This window comes from Danio aesculapii, chromosome 15 (genome assembly GCF_903798145.1).
Source record: "Danio aesculapii chromosome 15, fDanAes4.1, whole genome shotgun sequence".
Lineage (NCBI taxonomy): Eukaryota > Metazoa > Chordata > Actinopteri > Cypriniformes > Danionidae > Danio > Danio aesculapii.
Genome location: NC_079449.1, coordinates 32,368,953 through 32,389,441, shown reverse-complemented (window position 1 = coordinate 32,389,441; position 20,489 = coordinate 32,368,953). Strand labels below are relative to the sequence as shown.

At 37.0% G+C, this 20,489-nt stretch overlaps 1 protein-coding gene across 1 annotated transcript; it reads left to right on the top strand.

Annotated features, from left to right (window-relative positions):
* Positions 1 to 504: 504 nt before the first annotated feature.
* Positions 505 to 19,462, top strand: dusp14 (dual specificity phosphatase 14). Its single transcript, XM_056473511.1, has 2 exons — positions 505 to 761; positions 17,862 to 19,462. The coding sequence occupies exon 2, from the start codon at positions 17,980 to 17,982 to the stop codon at positions 18,643 to 18,645; it is 666 nt and encodes a 221-aa protein (XP_056329486.1). The 5' UTR covers positions 505 to 761; positions 17,862 to 17,979; the 3' UTR covers positions 18,646 to 19,462.
* The last annotated feature ends 1,027 nt before the right edge of the window (positions 19,463 to 20,489 follow it).

Below are 20,489 nucleotides of genomic sequence, written 5' to 3'. Positions count from 1 at the left end.
GTTATTACATGATTTTAATGTAGTATCATTATCATTATTAAGCACAAATATTCGTTTTGCTATTTGCTTTTACTCTATTTCCTATCTACAAGGAGGAAAATGAATCAGCCATGCATGCAGATTCAAATAAAATATCTTATTTCCAGACTGCACAAAGGGTAAAAATTGGCCTTGAGAGTGTTGTTTTACAATTCACAACTTAGTATTATTCTGCTGTATGTCTTTTTAATCGTTTAGTTTAATTCTGGACAAACATACAGCATCTATACTGTAAAGTTGTCTAAATAATAGCCTACATTTACCCCAACAGTCATTTCTGCATCAGCTATAGCTACTAAATTCCAGGAAGATGATTTGTATTTTCACCACCTTCATAAATGTGATTTTCCCGAGTCTCTGTAAGTTAATTACAGCGGCGATATGTCCATGATGTTTGCTGCTGAGAATGTCTTGTCACATTTGTAGCGGACTGTGGATCGTGATGTGTCAGTATGAGGACTGACTGCCTGTAGTGTTGGACGGGGGAGGCGCTTCTCAGCTCTTTAAGCGTATGTTTTCCCAATAGAAAATTTCCTGTTGTCAAACGCACCATAGATACGCGCGCGCGCTCATCTCCATCACGGGGAAGCGCGTGGAGTTGTCAGATTTTTACGGAATATTCCCGAATATCAGCTTGTTTGCGTTGAGACGGAGACAAATTGTGCCGTCAAGTTAGTGTGTAACCCGCGTATTATTTGAGAGGACAATATCTTGTGTGTGAGGTAAGTTAACTCTGTTCTTTGGGTGAAAAGAACATCAGCAATTAAGCACAGTCTACGCTGATGTTTACGCAACAGTCTACTATAAATGGCAGCTTTTGTGATGTTTCCTGTCTTTACATTTCGGAAATGTCGCGCATTCACATGAATATTTGTCCGGCAGAATTGCTTACGTGTTGCGTATTCAGCTTTTAATCAAAGACAATTAAAACAATAACGTCTGTAAGTGAACACAAACAGTTTATGTGCGTTAAGAGGAGTAATTGACATTTCCCGCGATGTTTTTGATGCTTCAATGGTTTTCCATCTCTTGAGTTTTAAATACGTACTTTTTTTTTGCAAATTGATAACCAACAGGTTAGTCGTCGTGTAAGCTGTTCATATCTCGTATTAATAACGGCTGTTTGGATTCATGTTATGTATGCACTTAATGCGACCGGTGCCCAAAGCAACGGAAGACGATCTGCATCCATTCATTGGAACCAACCTGTTCCTTTAAGCTCATCGTTGGCTTAAATAGTATTATCAACGCGTAATTTCAGCCATAGTTCTTTAGTGAATGCTTTCTAACAACTAGGTTGTTCACCATAACAGTAAGTGCATGTCAGAAACTTGCTTTAAATAAATGCATTTGGTATATCTCAGAAGCCTACAGGTGTTTAGCCTAAGACTTACCCAAACATTAAAACCTGTAGAATAAAATTAACTGGGTTTTATTTTTTGTTTTTGTTGTTCTGATTAATTACAATTTCTTCACTGATACATCTTTTCTGTTTTTTTTTTTTTTTTTTTTTTATAAAACAGCAAACTGTTTTAAATCCGTATGTATACTGTGAAATTTGCAATATCATTTGCAATTCACAACAGTTTTACACTTCAGGTGTGGACCAACCCTGCTTAAAAAAACAGCTTAAACCAGCCTATGCTGGTTGGCTGGTTTTAGCTGGTCAACCAGTCTGGTTTTAGTGGGCCATTTCCAGCCTGGTCTTAGTTGGTCAGGCTGGGAGATGACCAGCTGAAACCATCTTGACCAGCATAGCTCTGCTGGGAGCCCAGCCAAAACCAGCTATGTCCAGCTTAAACCAGGCTGGTTTTAGCTGGTCATTTTCCAGTCTAACCAGCTAACCCAGGCTGGAAATGGTGGAAACCAGTCTGAAAATGTCCAAAATCCCTCTAAAACCAGGCCGGTCGACCAGCTAAAACCAGCCAATCAGCTTAGGCTGGTTTAAGTAGTTTTTTTTCAGCAGGGTATAGAGATTCACCTAAAAAATTACAATTTCCAGTTAAATGTAGATGTCTTTTTCTCCTTCGGTTGAACATTATAATTTTTTTTAACCTGAAACTGTGCTCTGAACCAAAAATGCTGACTTTGAGAGTGAAAAAAACATATTTAGGCAAAATAAATAAAAATAATAATACCAGTGACTCCTGATGATACACTGTGGTCTTGAGTGAAATTATCAATATGTGCAAGAAACTGAACATTATTTTTTATACTATTACCTTTAATATTGACACAGGTATCAATTAATATTCTGATTTTAATTGGTGGTTCATTCTGCTGTGGCTACTCTTGATAAAAGGAATGGAAAATTAATGAGTGAGTGGTTTATTTTTATCTTAAAGTACTGGTAGCCACATTTTATGAATCACCAATCACATTTTTTATTTTTTACTGAGAAAAAATCACCTACACCAACTTTTATAAAGAATTTACAGATATTTTGGTAAATTTGTGGTTCAGCTAGGCATGGGACGACAAACGTTTTCAAGGTATACCGCAATTTGTAAAAGTCAAGGTTTTAAAACTGCCAAAATATCCTGCTGTACCATTCCTAAAGTATGTGTAATAATAATAATAATAATTATTATCTTTTAGGACAACAGTATCTTCAGCAGAAAAAAAATATCTAAAGATGCCATTTTAAATTGTAAAGAAATCAGTGTTTATGAACTAATGAAGACAGCAGAAGTCAATGATTCATTTGAATTATTTAGCCTGACATGTTTACTGTTCCAAAATATTATAAATCTTTCAAAAAATAAAATATTTTGTGTTCAAAGGGGAAAAAGTTTAAGTTTTTTACCCAGACATTTAAAAATAATATATTTTATAGCAGTTATCACAATACCGTGATACCGTGAAAGTTTTATCCAAGGTTATCACATCATCAGAATCTTATACCGGCCCATGCCTAGGTTCAGCGCATATGAAAAGGCTATATTTCGTGACCTCTTATAATGGTTTAAAGTAAATTAACAAGTAGAAAAGCACTGCAATTAACAGTGTGTAGTTTTCTTTTATGCTTCCCTTTCAAAACAAATTGTTTAGGGAGAAAAAGCTGGTCACTAATGCTTTTGGTTGGAGCCACTTGTTGAATGACCATGGATTATTTCATTATGCTATTGACAAGATTAAGCTGGTAGAGTAAACACACGGCTCAAGTTCGGTTTCCTGTTCTCCACATTTGGTGTGGAAGAAGGGCTGCCATTTTGGGGCTTGAGTTTCTCAGCAGGTGTCTCTCGTTCCCATTAATGCTTGCGGAGGTGGAATCAGACTCTGGGAAAATTTCCACGCATGGAATTTGAGACCTGTGGCACTGAATCTGTGATGCGCACTGGTGTTGACAGATCCACAGACACATACTGAGTGATGAGTGCCTGTGTATGTGTGTGTGTCTGAGCAGCCCATTACTGTCATGCCAGAATATGTGTTCGCGCCACGCCACAGGTGGAGAAAATGAATTACTGTGATGGCAGCAAATTGCTCGGCTCCCAATGGAGAAGACATTCATTTAAGATCGAGTGGTTGCTTCTAATTTACTTGTAATGTAAAGGCCAATGCTTTTTTTAATAGAAATGTACCTAAAGTGTGTTTTGATAATAAAATAGAAAAGCACACTGTAATTCCGGCATCATTACACGGCTCACCCTCGTGTTTTTCCAAACCTCTTTTCCATCATGAAAAACAAAAGATTTCTTGTGCCACAGATTTTAAAATTGCAGTTATGGAAATGAGATTTGAAAACCACGGCAGAGTAAATGGATTTTAAATTGAGTCATAGGACCACACAGAATCTGCACATTCAATTTATTAATTTACTGATGTAAATGTGGTGGTTCATTCCGCTGTGGTGACCTCTGAATTAGAGACTAAGCCGAAGGAAAATGAATGAATGAATGATGTAAATGTATATTTATTCAGTTTCTATAATCGTTTCAGTATTATTATTGTATAAAATGCCAATGTTAAGGTAATTTTATGTACAATACAATTTGTAAAGTAATATTTTCATTTTTTTAATGGATGTACTATAGATGAGACCTTCTGAAGTTTGGTTACTAAACAAGTGGTTCTAATTGAAAATCTTCAATAAATGTTATTTTTTATTTTAGGTTTTCAGTTCCCACACTCAAAATCATTCCACATAAAACATCAGATTGTTAATAAAATTCTGTGTGGAGATAGCAAAATAATTGAGGAGATTCTGTCTGATGAACTTATGTATCTTGTATGTCCTTTTTTGAAGATTTACATCTTTTAATTGCAAAGCTTCTCAAATTTTGGCTGATACCAGTAACTTTGTATTTGGATAGAACCAATATATATATATATATATATATATATATATATATATATATATATATATATATATATGTGTGTGTGTGTGTGTGTGTGTGTGTGTGTGTGTATATATATATGCACAATATTTGAAAAATCTGACATTACGATATTTTGTTTTTCTGCAATAAATAGTGCGATATGAATACAGTTTTATCAGGTGCCTTGAACAACTCTATTTGCAATGTGTTTATTAATTCAGAATGATTGCAATAGGGTATTGAATCATGCATAAAAATAATGAATAAATTAGAAACATGCTTTGTGGTTTTTTCTAACTATTTAGTTACAGAAATTGGAAAAATCAAATGTAAAAGAGCACTGCATCATCTTCATTGTATAAATAATAAAATAAAATGTATCTTTATTAAAGTTACAAATGGTACAATTTCTTATGCCTGAATACTTGAAACTTTCTTGAAATGTTCGTAGTCACAAGCCTTAAAACACAGGCAGATAAATGCAGACTTCCACTTTAAAAAAAAAGCTATGGCTTCTTTAAACCCAACTCAACATTGAATATCTTGCAACGACTATTGCAACGACGCATTGTGATATCTATGCTGAAATGATGTACTGTGCTATATATATAGTAAAATATTATTTACTGTCATAATGGCAAAGATAAAATAAATCAGTTGTTAGAAATGAGTTAGTAAAACTATTATGTTTAGAAATGTGTTGAAAAAAATCTTCTCTCTGTTAAACAGAAATTGGGGGAAAAAATAAACAGGGGGGCTAATAATTCTGATTTCAACTGTATATGAAGCCTGGTTAAAAAAACGAGTGTAATGGACAACTATTTTTAATAAACAACCAACTATAATACTTTAAATTAACATTATTTTCTGACGCTGCCCATAAAACAGCCCTTGCATCCTGCCCAATTTTTGTATGTCATACAAAAGAAAACACGTCAGTCATTCCTTACAAAATTAACCATGCATTTACTACAAAACCCCAGAAACTGTAGTTTCACTAAAACTATGGTATCTGTAGTGAAACTGTGGTTATACAAATGGTAGTAAATGCTCCAAAAACTATGGTTACTCCTATTTTACTATAATAAAAGTATGGTCATTTACATGAGACTTTGTAGATGATAACATTTTCATATTCATACAGTTTAGAAGCATTGCATACAGCAGTGCTCTGGATTCCTTCCTTTCCCCTCTCTTTGTTCTCTTCCCACTTCTCCATTCATTCACTTGTATAAATAGCTGTGATAGTCAGCAGTGAGGCCTTTGACTCGATCAGCACTTTGGGCTGCTGAAGTTCATCTTTGCTTTTTATATATCAAGCCTTTATTCCTCAACACCTACAAGAGTTACCGGGTCACGGCACCAGAAAATCGGTTATCCATTATTCACTAAAAACGTCCCATTTGATTGAATTCTTGAGAAAAATATACACAAATGACATTTACTAGATACACCAGAGTCAATGATATGACAACATTTGACCCGACACAACAAGCCCCACATTTGATTTAAAATACAATGTTTTTGGGGCAACTGTTCCTAAGCCAGGTGGACTGCACACCAATTTACCCTAGAACACTTAGTCACTGACTGCCCTTTTGTGTTAACAAGCCCACAAGCTGTGAAGAAGAGTTTGTGGGGCACCGCACATGGCATCTAAACTCCATAATTTCAGTGTGAAAAATGAGTGACAGCCAGAGAGAGAGTGAGAGAGGGAGATCGTGTGCCCTGTTTGAAAGGATGTTAGAGACTGTAGATGTTATTGCGATCAGAGTCCCATGAGAATGGCAGGCGAGCTGTTTTTCATTGATGTAGAGGAAGGCTCGGGGAGACAGCCAGCACGAACTGGGGCAGATGGGTTTTATTAATGCAAACACAGTAGCAGACTGCTGGCCACAAGGACACACCATACATTTTTGGTCTTTTTGCCATGCTGTGTGCCAGATCTGTGCATTAAGGAAATACTGTTAGGCTCAGTGGTTCTAATATGTTAATTTAATGCAATTTATTATTACAACAAGATTATAAAAGAATAAATTTACCTTTTTATTTAAAACACTTTGTTTACCTTATGTGGCCGAACTAAGTGAGCTTTTTTATATAAACTGAAATAATATCAGGAAGAATATCTTACAATCAGAATAAATTAACAAAATTCCTCTTGACACAACAAAGATGGCAAAGAAAAAACAAAGTTAGCATTTAGATAAATTTACTGTTGGTTTGTAAGTTGACTTTTTAGCAAGACAAAGGAGGTTATTAATAAAAATGGAGATTAATAATAAAAATGTCATGAGATTTCAAACTACAACCGCCAATAGCTGGAGTCAAGTGTTCGTATTTGTCGCTGAATAATTCATTTAAGCGCAAGCCACATGCCTCTATCGGAGATAACGAACTTGCCCACTAAAGTCGCAAAATTGCACACCACAAAACAGGGAACAATTAACATGGCATCGCAATAACTAAAAAAAATTATCCTAAAAATAACAACAGCAACAAGGAGCAGTACAAAAGACATGCATCAAAGGGGGAAAAAACATTATAATAACATTATGAAACTGAAGCACAAACAGCTTCAGTTATTTTATTTTGGTTTCTGAAACATTTGAAGCTTTGAGCTGATTTCCCTATCTCAGAAAGAAAACACCTAAAAGAGGGCCTGCATTTTTTCATTTACAACAATGAATGTGATATTTACGCATTAATAGTGAACAGCCCTTAGTTAATAGCTTCAGCCATAGTTAATCCAGTTAATTCAGCCTCTGTGTACAAGCCTGAAACTTTAAACTAGCGCACAGTTGGCATAACTTTGTTTTGTTGCAACAGTTTTGTTTTATGCAGAAACACTGTTGATAAGCCTTTAGGATTAATTAATCATAAATAAAAGCGCAGTTAATAATGAAACCGGTTAATTATTGCATCCCTACATGCTGATGCCATTCATGTTGCGGAGAGCTGAGAGCACTTTCCTATTGGAATAACTGATTAAACACACAAGAAAAATGACAGCAATAAAAGCAACAAAATCTGTGATAACGATGTGACTTTTATGTGTCGTTTGTTTTTGGGATTGCCTGAAACCCTCTCACCTTTGCAATATATGAGAGTTTTTGTTAAATGTACTTTTCCATCAGGAGAATTTTCCAATTTCAGTTTTAATTGGTTCAATTTGAAGGCTAATAGTAATGCACCTATTCACATGACGGTGCTGAAAAGCTCTTTCGACATTATCTTGAGCATTGCTAAAGCAGTTGCTTCATGTAGGATAGTAGAAAGTATTGTGGAAATAGGAATATATTTTTTTTATTATTTTTGTCTCTTTTTCTTTTCATTAAACAATTGAATTTGTATTGCTTGCGGAGTCCAACTTTATATTAAGTGTCCTTAACTATTATGTACTTGCATCAAAAAATAAATACAATGTACTTACTGTGTTCATAATGTATTTGAGAACACTTGTGGTGCTCTTGAGTTGGGATAGGGGTAGGGTTATGGACAGGTTTGGTGGTATGGGTAGGTTCAAGGGTGGGTTAAGGTGTAAGGGATGGTCAACAGTGTATTTACAAATGTAATTACAGAAGTTAATTACAGATGTAATTACATACAGGTATTTAATCAAGCATAAGTACACAGTAAATACATGTATTTACACAATAAGTACATTGTAACGAATTATTAATTTCTGTGTAAATACATATTAGTTAAGGACACTTAATATAAAGTGGGACCGCTTAAGGCAGTGTTTCCCAACCCTGTTCCTGGAGGCACACCAACAGTTCATGTTTTGGATGTCTCCCTCATCTGACCCATTAACTTCAGGTTTTGGAGTCTCTTCTAATGCAGAGTTTCCCAACCCTGTCCCTGAAGGCATGCCAACAGTACACATTTTCATCATCTCCCTAATCAAACACACCTGAAACAACTCATCAGAACATTAGAAGAGACTCCAAAACATGAAGTTAATGGGTCAGATGAGGGAGACATCCAAAACATGAACTGTTGGTGTGCCTCCAGGAACAGGGTTGGGAAACACTGGCTTAAGGTAATATACATAAATCAAATTACAATGAATATTTGTATCAATTTGTCAGTGAATATAGGCTGTATTTTGGTGCTTTTAAACAAAACAGATTTATTAAACAGATATATTTATTAAAATAGTATTTTAGTCACCAAACATATTTAGAAATTGAAAGATAATACAATTAAATTCAAGCAAAATGTTCAAGCAAAAAAATGTTGGAATTGTTATCGTGAGTTATTTTGTTAGATAAGCTCCAGATTTGGCTTCAGTACTGACTAATCTAATGCATATGCACAAATATAATATTGTAGAGCTTCCTATTAAAAATATGAATTTAAAAGATGTTGTTGGAGGGGGAGGCGGGTGCTCTTATATGCCGAGCACTGTATTTAACTTAATTTGTGTTAGGACAAGAGAAAGGAATTGTTTGGATGTTAATGGTGCAGGGATGTAAAATGCATGCAAGTTTTTTATCCATATGACTGTTAAAGAAAACTAGTTTAGCTTTAATATTTCTTATTGAGTGTGATATGTTTTGCATACTAATGAAGCAATTTTGCAGTAGTAGATGAAGCTGATAGAAATGCAAAGGCATGATTGTCTAAAATTAACTTGAGCTCTGCAGTGAAACTTCCTGTGAGCACAGAATTTGCAGTTGAGAACTCTTGTGCTTCTGACGTGGTGCTGAGACTTGGTAGAAAAAGAGGACGTATGTATGGGTGCGGCCAATGGAGGACTGGAGAATGATTGGCAAGTGACGAATTTCACTAAACCCAAGCTCTTAATATCAGCTGCGTATAATAATTCAAGAGCAAAGTCAGGGAAAAGTCAGGAAATGAAAGGTGTTGTGCACCTCTTGAATGTAACTCTTGCATTGCATTGAGGAGACCAGAATTCTGTGATAGGAATTATTCATTTGTATCCAATAAATTACTAAGATGTTTGACATCAAAGAAAAACCTCTCCTGGCCTTTTCTATTGAACACGAATGGAATTGATCAAATATTGCAACAAAAGGTTTTAGGTATACACATAAAGGTCACATCCGTTTGATTCTCCCGTGTACTTCATATAAAATATAGACAACCAAGGAAGTCAGGGAAGATCTCATTTTGTTATAAGCTGTTCACACACCAGCAACAAAAAAGCAACTAATATACATCAATACTCTTAAACGTATACTATAGTGTTTGAAATCAATTATGTATGCTTTAACAGAGATGCTGCTACAGTGAGTCAAGCAGACGGTAGCCTGCGGAGGGTGGGGATCTACAAAACCACAGGTGCTGTTTGCACAGACATCACGAGCAATTCTTATTTAACATGAACGGTTTGATACTTGTGGCATGCTAATTAGGGTCAGAACTCCTGTATCAAACTGAGCCCTCAGGCATGGCGTGCAAACCAAAAAGCACACGAGCCGAAAGTAGACCGTCTGTCCTTCAATAAAACATGCTGATGTATGAAAGGTGGCTGGCAAAAACAGATGCTCTGCATTCGCTTGTTTTTCATGCCTGCTAGCGACCTGACCCCCCAATAATTATAGGGCACAGATTTCAGTCCACAGGGGTGTCTGAGGGACAAAACTGACTGCTGTTTTCTGAGAACACCACTGAGTCCAGAACACAACCTTTTGTGACATCTTCACAACACAAAGAGTTTCTTCAGTCATGAAACTTTGCCTCTACTCGAAACACAATTCAACATTTGTTAGTTCAGCCCCCTAGAGTCATGCTAGGAATTTTGGGTGTACTAGTAGTACTGGTGTACATTGTTAAAGTGGGATTGTTCAAACTACTTAACTAAAATTAGCTGAATACATATAATTCTCGAGTTTTTTGGGGGACAACTTAATTATTTTATGTTCAACCCACTTAAATCTGTAAAAATATACAGTGCTCAGCATAATTGAGTACAGCCCATTTTGAAAATGAATATTTGTATCAATTTCTCAGTGAATATAGGCAATGTATTTTGGTGCTTTTAAACAAAACAGATTTATTAAACAGAGATATTTATTAAAATAGTATTTTAGTCACCAAACATATTTAGAAATCGAAAGATAATACAATTAAATTCAAGCAAAATGTTCAAGCAAAAAAGTTTTTGAACTGTTATCTCGAGTTATTTTGTTAGATAAGCTCCAGATTTGGCTTCAGTACTGACTAATTTAATGCATATGCACAAATATAATATTGTAGAGCTTCCTATTAAAAATATGAATTTAAAAGATAAATTTGTTGGGGGGGAGGCGGGTGCTCTTATATGCCGAGCACTGTATTTAACTTAATTTGCGTTAGGACAAGAGAAAGGTTTTTTTGGATGTTAATGGTGCAGGGATGTAAAATGCATGCAAGTTTTTTATCCATATGACTGTTAAAGAAAACTAGGTTAGCTTTAATAGGGAACTTTTGACAAGAAGTTTTGCCAAATGAAACATTTTCAAACTGTGAAATCATTTATTGCCCTTCTGTGAATAAAGGGATGATCATGGCCTTGGATCAACATTCAATTTTGGTATAATGTGATGAAAAAGACATTTCTCTTTCTTTGGAGAAGTTGAATAGCCTTGGACTTGCTAGCTCAACTCAGTTTAGCTTGCAGTTAATAAAAAAAATCAATGGATTTGTTTTATTTAAAATCAACAGATCTCAACAATTGTTATGATGTGAATTATACATGACCTTAGTCTTATGTTTGACCCATACATTGGATGCATCAAAATTATAGATTAAAAAGAGTAATTATAAAATTAAGTCAGTTCTATTGTGACATTTTGTACATTTCCAACTAAATATTTAACTAAATTTTTGATTAGAAATATAAATGGCGAAGAACTTTATTGGGACAACTTCAAGGGTGATTTTCCTGACACTTAAAGAGAAATATTCATTAGAAGCACAAGATTTTAATAAATACCTACAAATGAGTCATTTTGTTAATAAGATGATGGAAAATGTGCCTGAGACAAGGATCGGTTTAATGGAATTGTTTAGAGAAGCATAAAACTCGAATTTTCAAAGTAAAATGATCTCAGGTATATATAAATGCTTGATAAATCTTAAAACGCACTCAACTACTTGCATTAGAAGTAAGTGGGAGAAAACAGGAGGAATTGTTATAACTGAAGATGAATGGACAAAAATATGGAGGGATCAATGGAAATGTTCTAAATCACAGAAATGGAGGAAATTTTGTCTTGTGACCATCTGTACTCAGATTTTGTCAACATCTTCTATCCTCATTACACCACATTATTAACACTCTGTGCCATGCAAAAGTACTATGGAACAAACAAATTCATGTTAACATGGCTTGCGACCGGGAATGGCTTGCACATGTGGATGCAACTACACTACCTGACAAAAGTCTTGTCGCCTATCCAAGTTTTAAGAACATATAATAACTTGACTTCTAATTAATCATTTGGTATCAGAAGTGGTTTAAATGAAAGCAATGGCTCTAGATTATGCTTATTTACTAAAATAAAATATGATCGTGCCTTTTTTTATCACACCCTCTCAGAAATTTTACCATGCTGCACATTTGTCTGTATACTGGAGAAAATGTGGAAATCAAAAGGCGAATCACTATCACATTTTCTGGGACGGCTCTGTTATTAAAACAAATTGGAAAGAAGTACACAATGCTTACAAAATATCTTTGAATCTGTGATACCCTTTGATTGTAAGATTCTATTTTTTGGACGTACCTGAGGACTGGTTAAAAATGATGAATATCTAATGAATATTTTGTTGGTGGCTGTCAAAAAGAGCATTACCAAAACATGGTTGTCACATAAAAGTCCTACACTATATGTGTGGATGGAAATTACAATGGAAATTTATAAAATGGAGCAAATTACCGCATTTGTAAATCAGAAAATGGAACAATTTAATTCATTCTGGGACAAATTGACCAACTATGCAACATTCCATAGACCTGAACTTTTCTGTTAACCTAAAAGCGTAAGGATCACTTCCTACATGTAGTTTTGTTGCTGATGTATATCTTATTTTACTGGTTTATTTTTTTTTACTTAATTGTCCCCCCGCCTTTTTTTCTTATTTAATTTAATTAATTAATTTTTTAATTGCTATTTTTTATTATGTATAACATTAGTCTACATGTGCACAAAAAGGAATGCATATACAGTGTTGCTGAAAGAGAAAGTGGAAAGAGATCTACAGAATTTGTGCTTATATTATATTTCATACATCAACGGGAAGCCAGTTTATTCAGCTTTCAGATTTTGAACAAATCTCAGGTTAAAAAAAAGACACTAGTGACTGGTTTTGTGGTGCATAGTCACATATTTTACCCATTTAATATAAATAGAAATAGTTGCGTTAGGAAGTAGTTGCGTATATTTGCATTCCTTGATTGTGATTGTTGAAAGTAGTCTGCAAACTCACACGTCACCTCTGTATTTACATAAGTATTAATGCACCAATGCCAGGTATGCTTTCCATTGCATCTACATCAGTGTTTCTCAACCACGTTCCTGGAGGACCACCAACACTGCATGTCTTGGATGTCTCCTTTGTCTGTCACACCAATATCAGGTCTTTCAGTCTCTGCTAATGAGCTGATGATCTGAATCAGGTGTGTTTGGTTAAGGAGACATGGAAATTGTGCAGAGCTGGTTGTCCTCCAGGAACGTGGTTGAGAAACTCTAATCTACATGAACCCTTCTGTTATTTATTATCAATAAAGGATGACATATTTGTATGCTGTAAATAATTCAGCAGTTAACACGTGAAACAACGATACACCTGTCGCCTCTTAGCTTTTCTAAAATCAAAACCTCTGTATTTCTTATTGCTTCATTAAATGAAATTGAATCGAATCATTGTCAGAGCCTATTTTACGATCTTATTTTCAACCAGAAGACTAAGGCACAGTACTGCCTGTTATACTGTGTGAAAATCATGGTGTATTCACTTTATAACGGGTTTCAAGCCTTGTTCTTGTGTTGATTAATAAGGGTCCTCCAGGCTCCAGTAAACACTTGCTCCGTATGGCCCCCACACTCTCATGCACAGCTCCAGGGACACCAGTCTGACAGAGGGCCACATCTGCTGGGTACATACAGTAATTAAGTTCATTAAACCAGCATTCAGCCATGCTAATGTTGTGTTTTACCATCAGAGAGAAAGCTTCAGTCCTCAACTCCAATGATGCACCTTGCACTATAAAAAGGTCCTCAGTTTCAAGAGGCTCTATTATGCTTTAACAAAGGTCATATTTTGGTCTCCAACAACAGTCTTATATGCATATAAGGTCAAAAAACTCTTTCATTATCTTAAAATATGCATTTGTTCTTACCTAATTATCCCAACGACTCCCATATAATTTGTTCAGTCATTCATTTGTTCCCAAACCCCTCCTTAGTGCAACGCTAATCTGCGCTGATTGGTCTAATGACCCAGTCTGTTGTGATTGGTCGACTGCTTTCAGCGTGAGATTGAGAGAAATTCCCACCACGGCTAATCAACAATTTTGAAGTAGTCAGAGTGCAGAGTGTATGTGTGAGCCCAATGCAGGAGTGCATTAAAGCAATGCAGTTAAACAGCAGCATGTTGCTCTATTCTTAACCATAACAGTGACACACATTCTGTATTAATCCACACAGCGGCAAAAGCTGAACTGTTTTGAAACGACCACAGCATGTGTGTAGGAACAGCTGACGATGTAGGAACGACAGTGGAACGCGAGCTTACAAATGCATTTAAATCTGTAAACAAGCAGCACGCATTTCATTTTCAATGTGGTTTTAGACGTGATTTGAAAATATAAAGAGTTAAGCAGACACAATACAAGCGGTTACAAAACACAATTAAATACATAATTTGCAAGCTAGAGAAAACAATGAGGCAGCCATTTTAATCTCACTTACTTAAACTTGTGAAATGGAGGAAGAAACTGATCCATGAACTGTGTACTGTAAAGTTCCTGTCAATCTCTAACAAAGTCCCATACATCAATAGTCTTTTCTGATCCTTCCTTTAACAAACGGCTGACGAATCCTCCTTTGTAAGCGTGTGGATTGCTGAAGCACTTGTCAGAAAAATGACGGGAACACAGCACAAAGCTGGGGCTATAATGCTGACGTATTTTTGCAAAAATAATCTTCACAGCCTCATCTTTGGATAGGGAAAATAACCCTAATTTTCCCTCACACTTCAGAGGACTTCGTCTTAGCAACATGATTCAACCAGGATCTGCTACAGTGTTTGTCTTCTTTTTCTTTCTACAATGTTTGTGGGAGGGGGACGGGGGTTTCAATATTTCCAGGTGTGTGCACACAACAAATGAGTGGGGCTTGAGTTCTGTATCGTCGTCACGCCAGCACAGCTAAAGACTCGTTACCATGGCGATTCATTTGAGACTCTTTTATAGATGAATCAATAGTTTTAAATGGTTCACTTTCAGATTTAAGCCTTATCTGGATATCTAACTTCACTTAGCTGTTACACTGCATGGAAGGTCGTTTTCAAAAACCCCAAATAGGGGCTCTTTAATACAGTCGTGCAGTACTTTTTCCATTACACAGTGAATAAAGATAAGCCAATGGAATGCCATGTTTTTAATAATATGCATTTTTTGATAACAGATGCTCAGCAGAGATGCAGAACCATTTCCACCTGATATCAATTCAAATGTCTTGTGACCATCTGTACTCGGATTTTGTCAACATCTTCTACCCTCATTACGCTCTACATTATTAACACTCTGTGCCATGCAAAAGTACTATGGAACGAACAAATTCCTGTTAACATGGCTTGCGACCAGGAATGGCTTGCACATGTGGATGCAACACTACCTGACAAAAGTCTTGTCACCTATCCAAGTTTTAACATATAATAACTTGACTTCTAGTTGATCATTTGGTATCAGAAGAGGCTTATATGAAAGGCAAAGACCTCTAGATTACGCTTATTTTAACAAAATAAATACTATCATGCCTTGATTTTTAATTATTTTATTAGGACAGTAAGGTCTAACTTTACTTAGACAAAAGTCTTGCCACTTAACAGAAATAATGTACAGTATAGAATATAAAGTCATGGTGCAGTGAAAAAAGAATTCATATTGTGTATGACTCCCATGAGCTTGGAGGACTGCATCCATACATCTCTGCAATGACTCAAATAACTGATTAATAAACTCATCTGGAATGGCAAAGAAAGCATTCATGCAGGACTCACAGAGTTCATCAAGATTCTTTAGATTCATCTTCAATGCCTCCTTTTTCTTACCCAAGACATGGTTAATAATGTTCATGTCGGGTGACTGGGCTGGCCGATCCCAGAGCACCTTGACCTCCTTTGAAGTATGAGAAGGAGTGCTATCCTGCTGAAGAGTTTGCCCTCTCCAGTGGTTTGTAATGTAATGGGCAGCACAAATGTCTTGATACCTCAGGCTGTTGATGTTGCCATCCTCTTTGCAGATCTCTCGCACTCCCCCAATACCAAATGTAACTGCAAACCATGACTGATTTCTGTGAGATTCTTGGGTCCATGAGGGTTCCCATAGGTCTTCTGCAGTATTTGTAATGATTGGGATGCAGTTCAACAGATGATTTATCTACCTTCTGCCACTTTTCCAAATGATTGAACTGGAAGTCAAGTTATTATTTGTTGCTTTTACAACTGGGTTCGATGAAAAGACTTTTGTCAGGTAGTGTATTATTTCATGCAATTGAATAATGTTATTCAGTTGCTGTGTGTTTTGGTACAACTCGGCAAAGAATGAATCCCTTATTTTGGTGTTTTCACACAACACGTCCCTTAACAATCATGTCTCAGTGGCTGTTTGAAAGCCATAGACAGTCTTTAGTGGCTGTAATAGTGAAGGTAATAGTGTTTTCAGTAGCGCCGCTCTGGGGTTGGGGGGGAAGGGTTTGGGGGTAGTTAGGACGATTCTAAGGGCCCACACATTTATGGGGCCCCCAGAGACATAATAAAGGGCCCACGATACCCCCCAACACTATATCCCTCCACCCCTCCGCTCTTCACTTTCATCCGCAATACCCCCCCCCCCCCCACGCTCTTCACTTTCATACCTCTGCGATACCCCTCAAACAAACGCCCCTCCACCCCCCCACTCCCCCCACTCTTCACTTCACTTTCAAATCACGATACATACAACCCCTGCCACACCCCCCGCCGCACCGCTATACACTTTCATCCACGATAACCCCCAACCCCCATATCAGAGGGTTCGTGGCAGCCAGCGGCGCCCGTGAGTGTTTTACTAAACGCACTAATGGGTTTTTTAACTACCTTGTTTTAGACCTCATACATACTAAAATTAAGCATTGTCCAATTTTGAAAGAGGAGATCAGGTCAGATATGAAAGTGATTTACAAATATAAATGTGAATAAATATTGAATAAAACTACTGAAAATGTATCCTCTATTGCAGGGTTTAAACCCCTGAACAATGTCAAAACAGCTTAAATACAAATAAACTAAAACATCATGCTCCATTTACCTCAGCAAAGCCATTCAGTTTCTAAAAGTCGTTAGTTGGTAAAATACAAATATTTACGACTTTTTAATGGTTTTATGATACAGCATTTATGTATAGTTCAGGAGTGAGTCATCATATTAGAAACATGATTATATGTTAAATGTAATAATTATAAAATAATCTTCAACATTTTCATGTCAGTTTGGCCTTCATTTTTAATTAAATTGTTACTCTGATGCATTTTACCCAAAGAATGCATCAAAGGTACACATTTTTTCAGTTCTTGTTTTTCCTGGGAACTGAACCCACATTCTTGGCATTGCTAGCACTGTGCTCTATTAAAGCTACGAGAAGGCTTTATAATAAATTCATAAAAATTCTTTTTAACTTAAGACTGAATCTATTAAAAGTAGGATAAAAGCCAAACATACATTGGGTTTAAAAAATATAGCGATAAACTATTAAACAGAAGGTTGTGGATTACCCTGAAATAACCTTCATAACCTAGAAAGAGCATTTGATGAAAACCAGGGGAGTCCAGACCTGTTGTCAATCTCCTACTCTTATTTAAACACTAGTTGAACACTAATCAGTAATGCTTATGTCTATGTATGTGTTTATGCACATGTTTTTAATTTTTTACTGAATCAGGCTATGCCGAAATGCTCATAAGTCCACAAAAAATACCCCCTTAAGGAAATTATATACAAATATAAGAGAAATAAGTATACAAACAAACAAACAAATTTCACAGTCCACACTGCAACTCAAAAATGCTGTTTTTAAGTTGATTAACTTTGAAGAGCGTTTTCAAAGTGATACTTTTTCACTGCCTTGAAATGCCATCCCGGTGTGTGCAGAAGATGTGTTTTTAAAAAAAATGTATAAGTGTGGACATGGCCTGAGAGAAAATCCCTGTAAACATTTTGCTGTTATTTAAAGGAGCTTGTTATTCCAAGCCAACTGTTATATTTATTTCTCTTGGTTCGTCTTAGGTGCACCCAATGCTGTGCATGACATCATCACTCCCTTTGAGATGACCAAGGAGAACTGAAAGACACCCTGGCGCCACCTCAAGGTTTCTACTTCTCTGTCTCCTGCCTCCGCTCCTCTATGGGTTCCCGAAGTCAGGGATTCTTCCACCACCAAGACCACCATCACCACCATCATAACCCCCACCACCATCACCACCACCGAAGTTCAGTGGTGCCCACCACCATCCCCCGCCTGCTGCCTGAAACCACCAGCCTACTAGGAGGCATCGCCCAAATCACTCCCTCTCTGTTTCTGGGACGGGGGAATGTGGCATCCAATCGAAGCCTCCTCCTGTCCAAAGGAATTACCTGCGTGGTGAACGCCACCATCGAGCTGCCCAATTTCAATTGGCCCCACATGGAGTATGTGAAAGTGCCGCTCGCCGACATGCCTCACTCCCCGATCTCGCTTTATTTCGACAGTGTGGCGGATAAGATCCACAGTGTGGGCCGCAAACGGGGAGCTGTGCTGGTGCACTGTGCCGCCGGCGTGAGCCGCTCCGCCTCGCTCTGTTTGGCCTACCTCATGAAGTACCACAGAGTTTCCCTGGCCGAGGCCCACGCCTGGGTCAAAGCCCGCCGACCCGTCATTCGCCCTAATGGTGGGTTCTGGCGACAGCTGATTGAATACGAGAGGAAACTATTTGGCAGGAACTCTGTGAAAATGATCCAGACGCCATACGGGGTCATTCCCGATGTGTATGAGAGGGACCGCAGGAACTTGGCACCTTACTGGGGCTTGTGAACAGGGCTTTGGTTCAATTGTAGAGGACTGGTCTTATCTGTCTTCCTGCCTCTTTCTGTACATCCACGTGTCCCTCCTGCCAGAGAATGAAGCAAGATGTCGATTTTTAGGAGGGAAGAGTCTGGATTCTGGAGTGAATGCTGAAATTAGTCTTGCCGATGATGATAATGGTTTTAGGAGCACTTTGAGAAGCAAGCAATGGAGCTGAAGATCAGGAATTCTGTCCTTCTTTGAGACTTGGCAGTGGTAATGTTTGTTTCAGTTTGGTTGTCGTCTTTGTCCAGAGGCAGCCATCTGATGATGACCATTGGTAGCATTTGAAAATTATATTATATAATTCTATAAAGATGTACTTAAACTTATGCAGAAAAAAGAAAAGAAGTTGCATACTGTTGCGCAAGAGAAAGAAACTACAAGTTTAACAGATTTTTATCGTGCTATTTGTGCATATTACAGTAAAAGAACATTTATTGAAGGATAGCGTTGGGATTTTGTAACAGTGCTTATATTTAACAGACGCATTTTAGAAAATCTTGGGCTGTTTCACAAGCAGATTCATAAATACGGCAGTCATGGTCAAGTACTTTTTTTCAATGAATTATATTTTGTCTATTTGCAATTCTACTGGGTTTTTAATTTTCCTCTGGAGATTTTTGTTTTCAAAGGTTTGCTCCAGTGAAGCAGTAATTATAACCGGAGGACATCTGTCAGAGGACTCCTAGCAAAGCTTTTACTAATTTGTATTAAAAATAACTAAATTCATGTAAAAGAGTTGAGATTTAATTAGTGTGTGAAAATGAATAAAAGGTGAAACATTTTCATGCATTCTTTGTGTTTCTTTCAGTGAGCGATTACTCAGTTTGTCCTTGTTGTTTTGTTAGTACAGCAAATCTACACAGAGAATAATACTGTACTATTCAACATATCCAAAATATCCATTGTATATCCAATAATAGTGCAGGTAGCTTACTAGTTGACAAGCTAATATATAATATTTATAGTTCCATGACGATTTATAGACCAGGGATGTCCAAACTTAGTCTTAGAGGGCCGGTGTCCTGCATAGTTTAGCTCCAACTTTCTTCAACACACCAGCCTAGAAGTTTCTTTTATACCTAGAAAGAGCTTGATTAACTGGTTCAGGTCTGTTTAATTGAGGTTAGAACCAAAATATGCAGGACTCCGGCCCTCCAGGACCGAGTTTGAACACTCCTGCTATAGACTATAGAAAAGGGAATTCTTGGAGGGCCACAGCCTTGCAGCATTTAGTTCCAGCCCTGCTTCAACACTCATATTTGTAGGTATCAAACAAGCCTAAAGCACTCAATTAGTTTGATCAGGTGTGTTTAATTAAAGTTAAAACTAAACTGTGCAGAGCTCTGGCTCTCCAAAAAGGGAGTATAACACCGGTGCTATAGACCATTTCCCCTCTACAAATGTTCTCTTACACTTAAAAATAAAGGTTCTTTATTGACATCAATAGTTCTATGAAGAACCTTAACACTCACGTAACATTTTTCATTACACAAAAGTTAAAAATAAAATGAGTTCTTTAGATTTTAAATACATTCTGTACAATATAAATAAATGGTTCTTGATTCACAAGAGGGGAGACGCAGTGGCGCAGTAGGTAGTGCTGTCGCCTCACAGCAAGAAGGTTGCTGGTTCGAGCCTTGGCTGGGTCAGTTGGCATTTCTCTGTGGAGCTTGCATGTTCTCCCTGCGTTCGTGTGGGTTTCCTCCGGGTGCTACGGTTTCCCCCACAGTCCAAAGATATGCGGTACAGGTGAGCTGGCTAGGCTAAATTGTCCATAGCGTATGAGTGTGTGTGGATGTTTCCCAGAG

Coding starts and splice junctions, on each gene's coding strand:
- dusp14 (XM_056473511.1), top strand. CDS start 17,980: ATGGGTTCCCGAAGTCAGGGATTCTTCCACCACCAAGACCACCATCAC.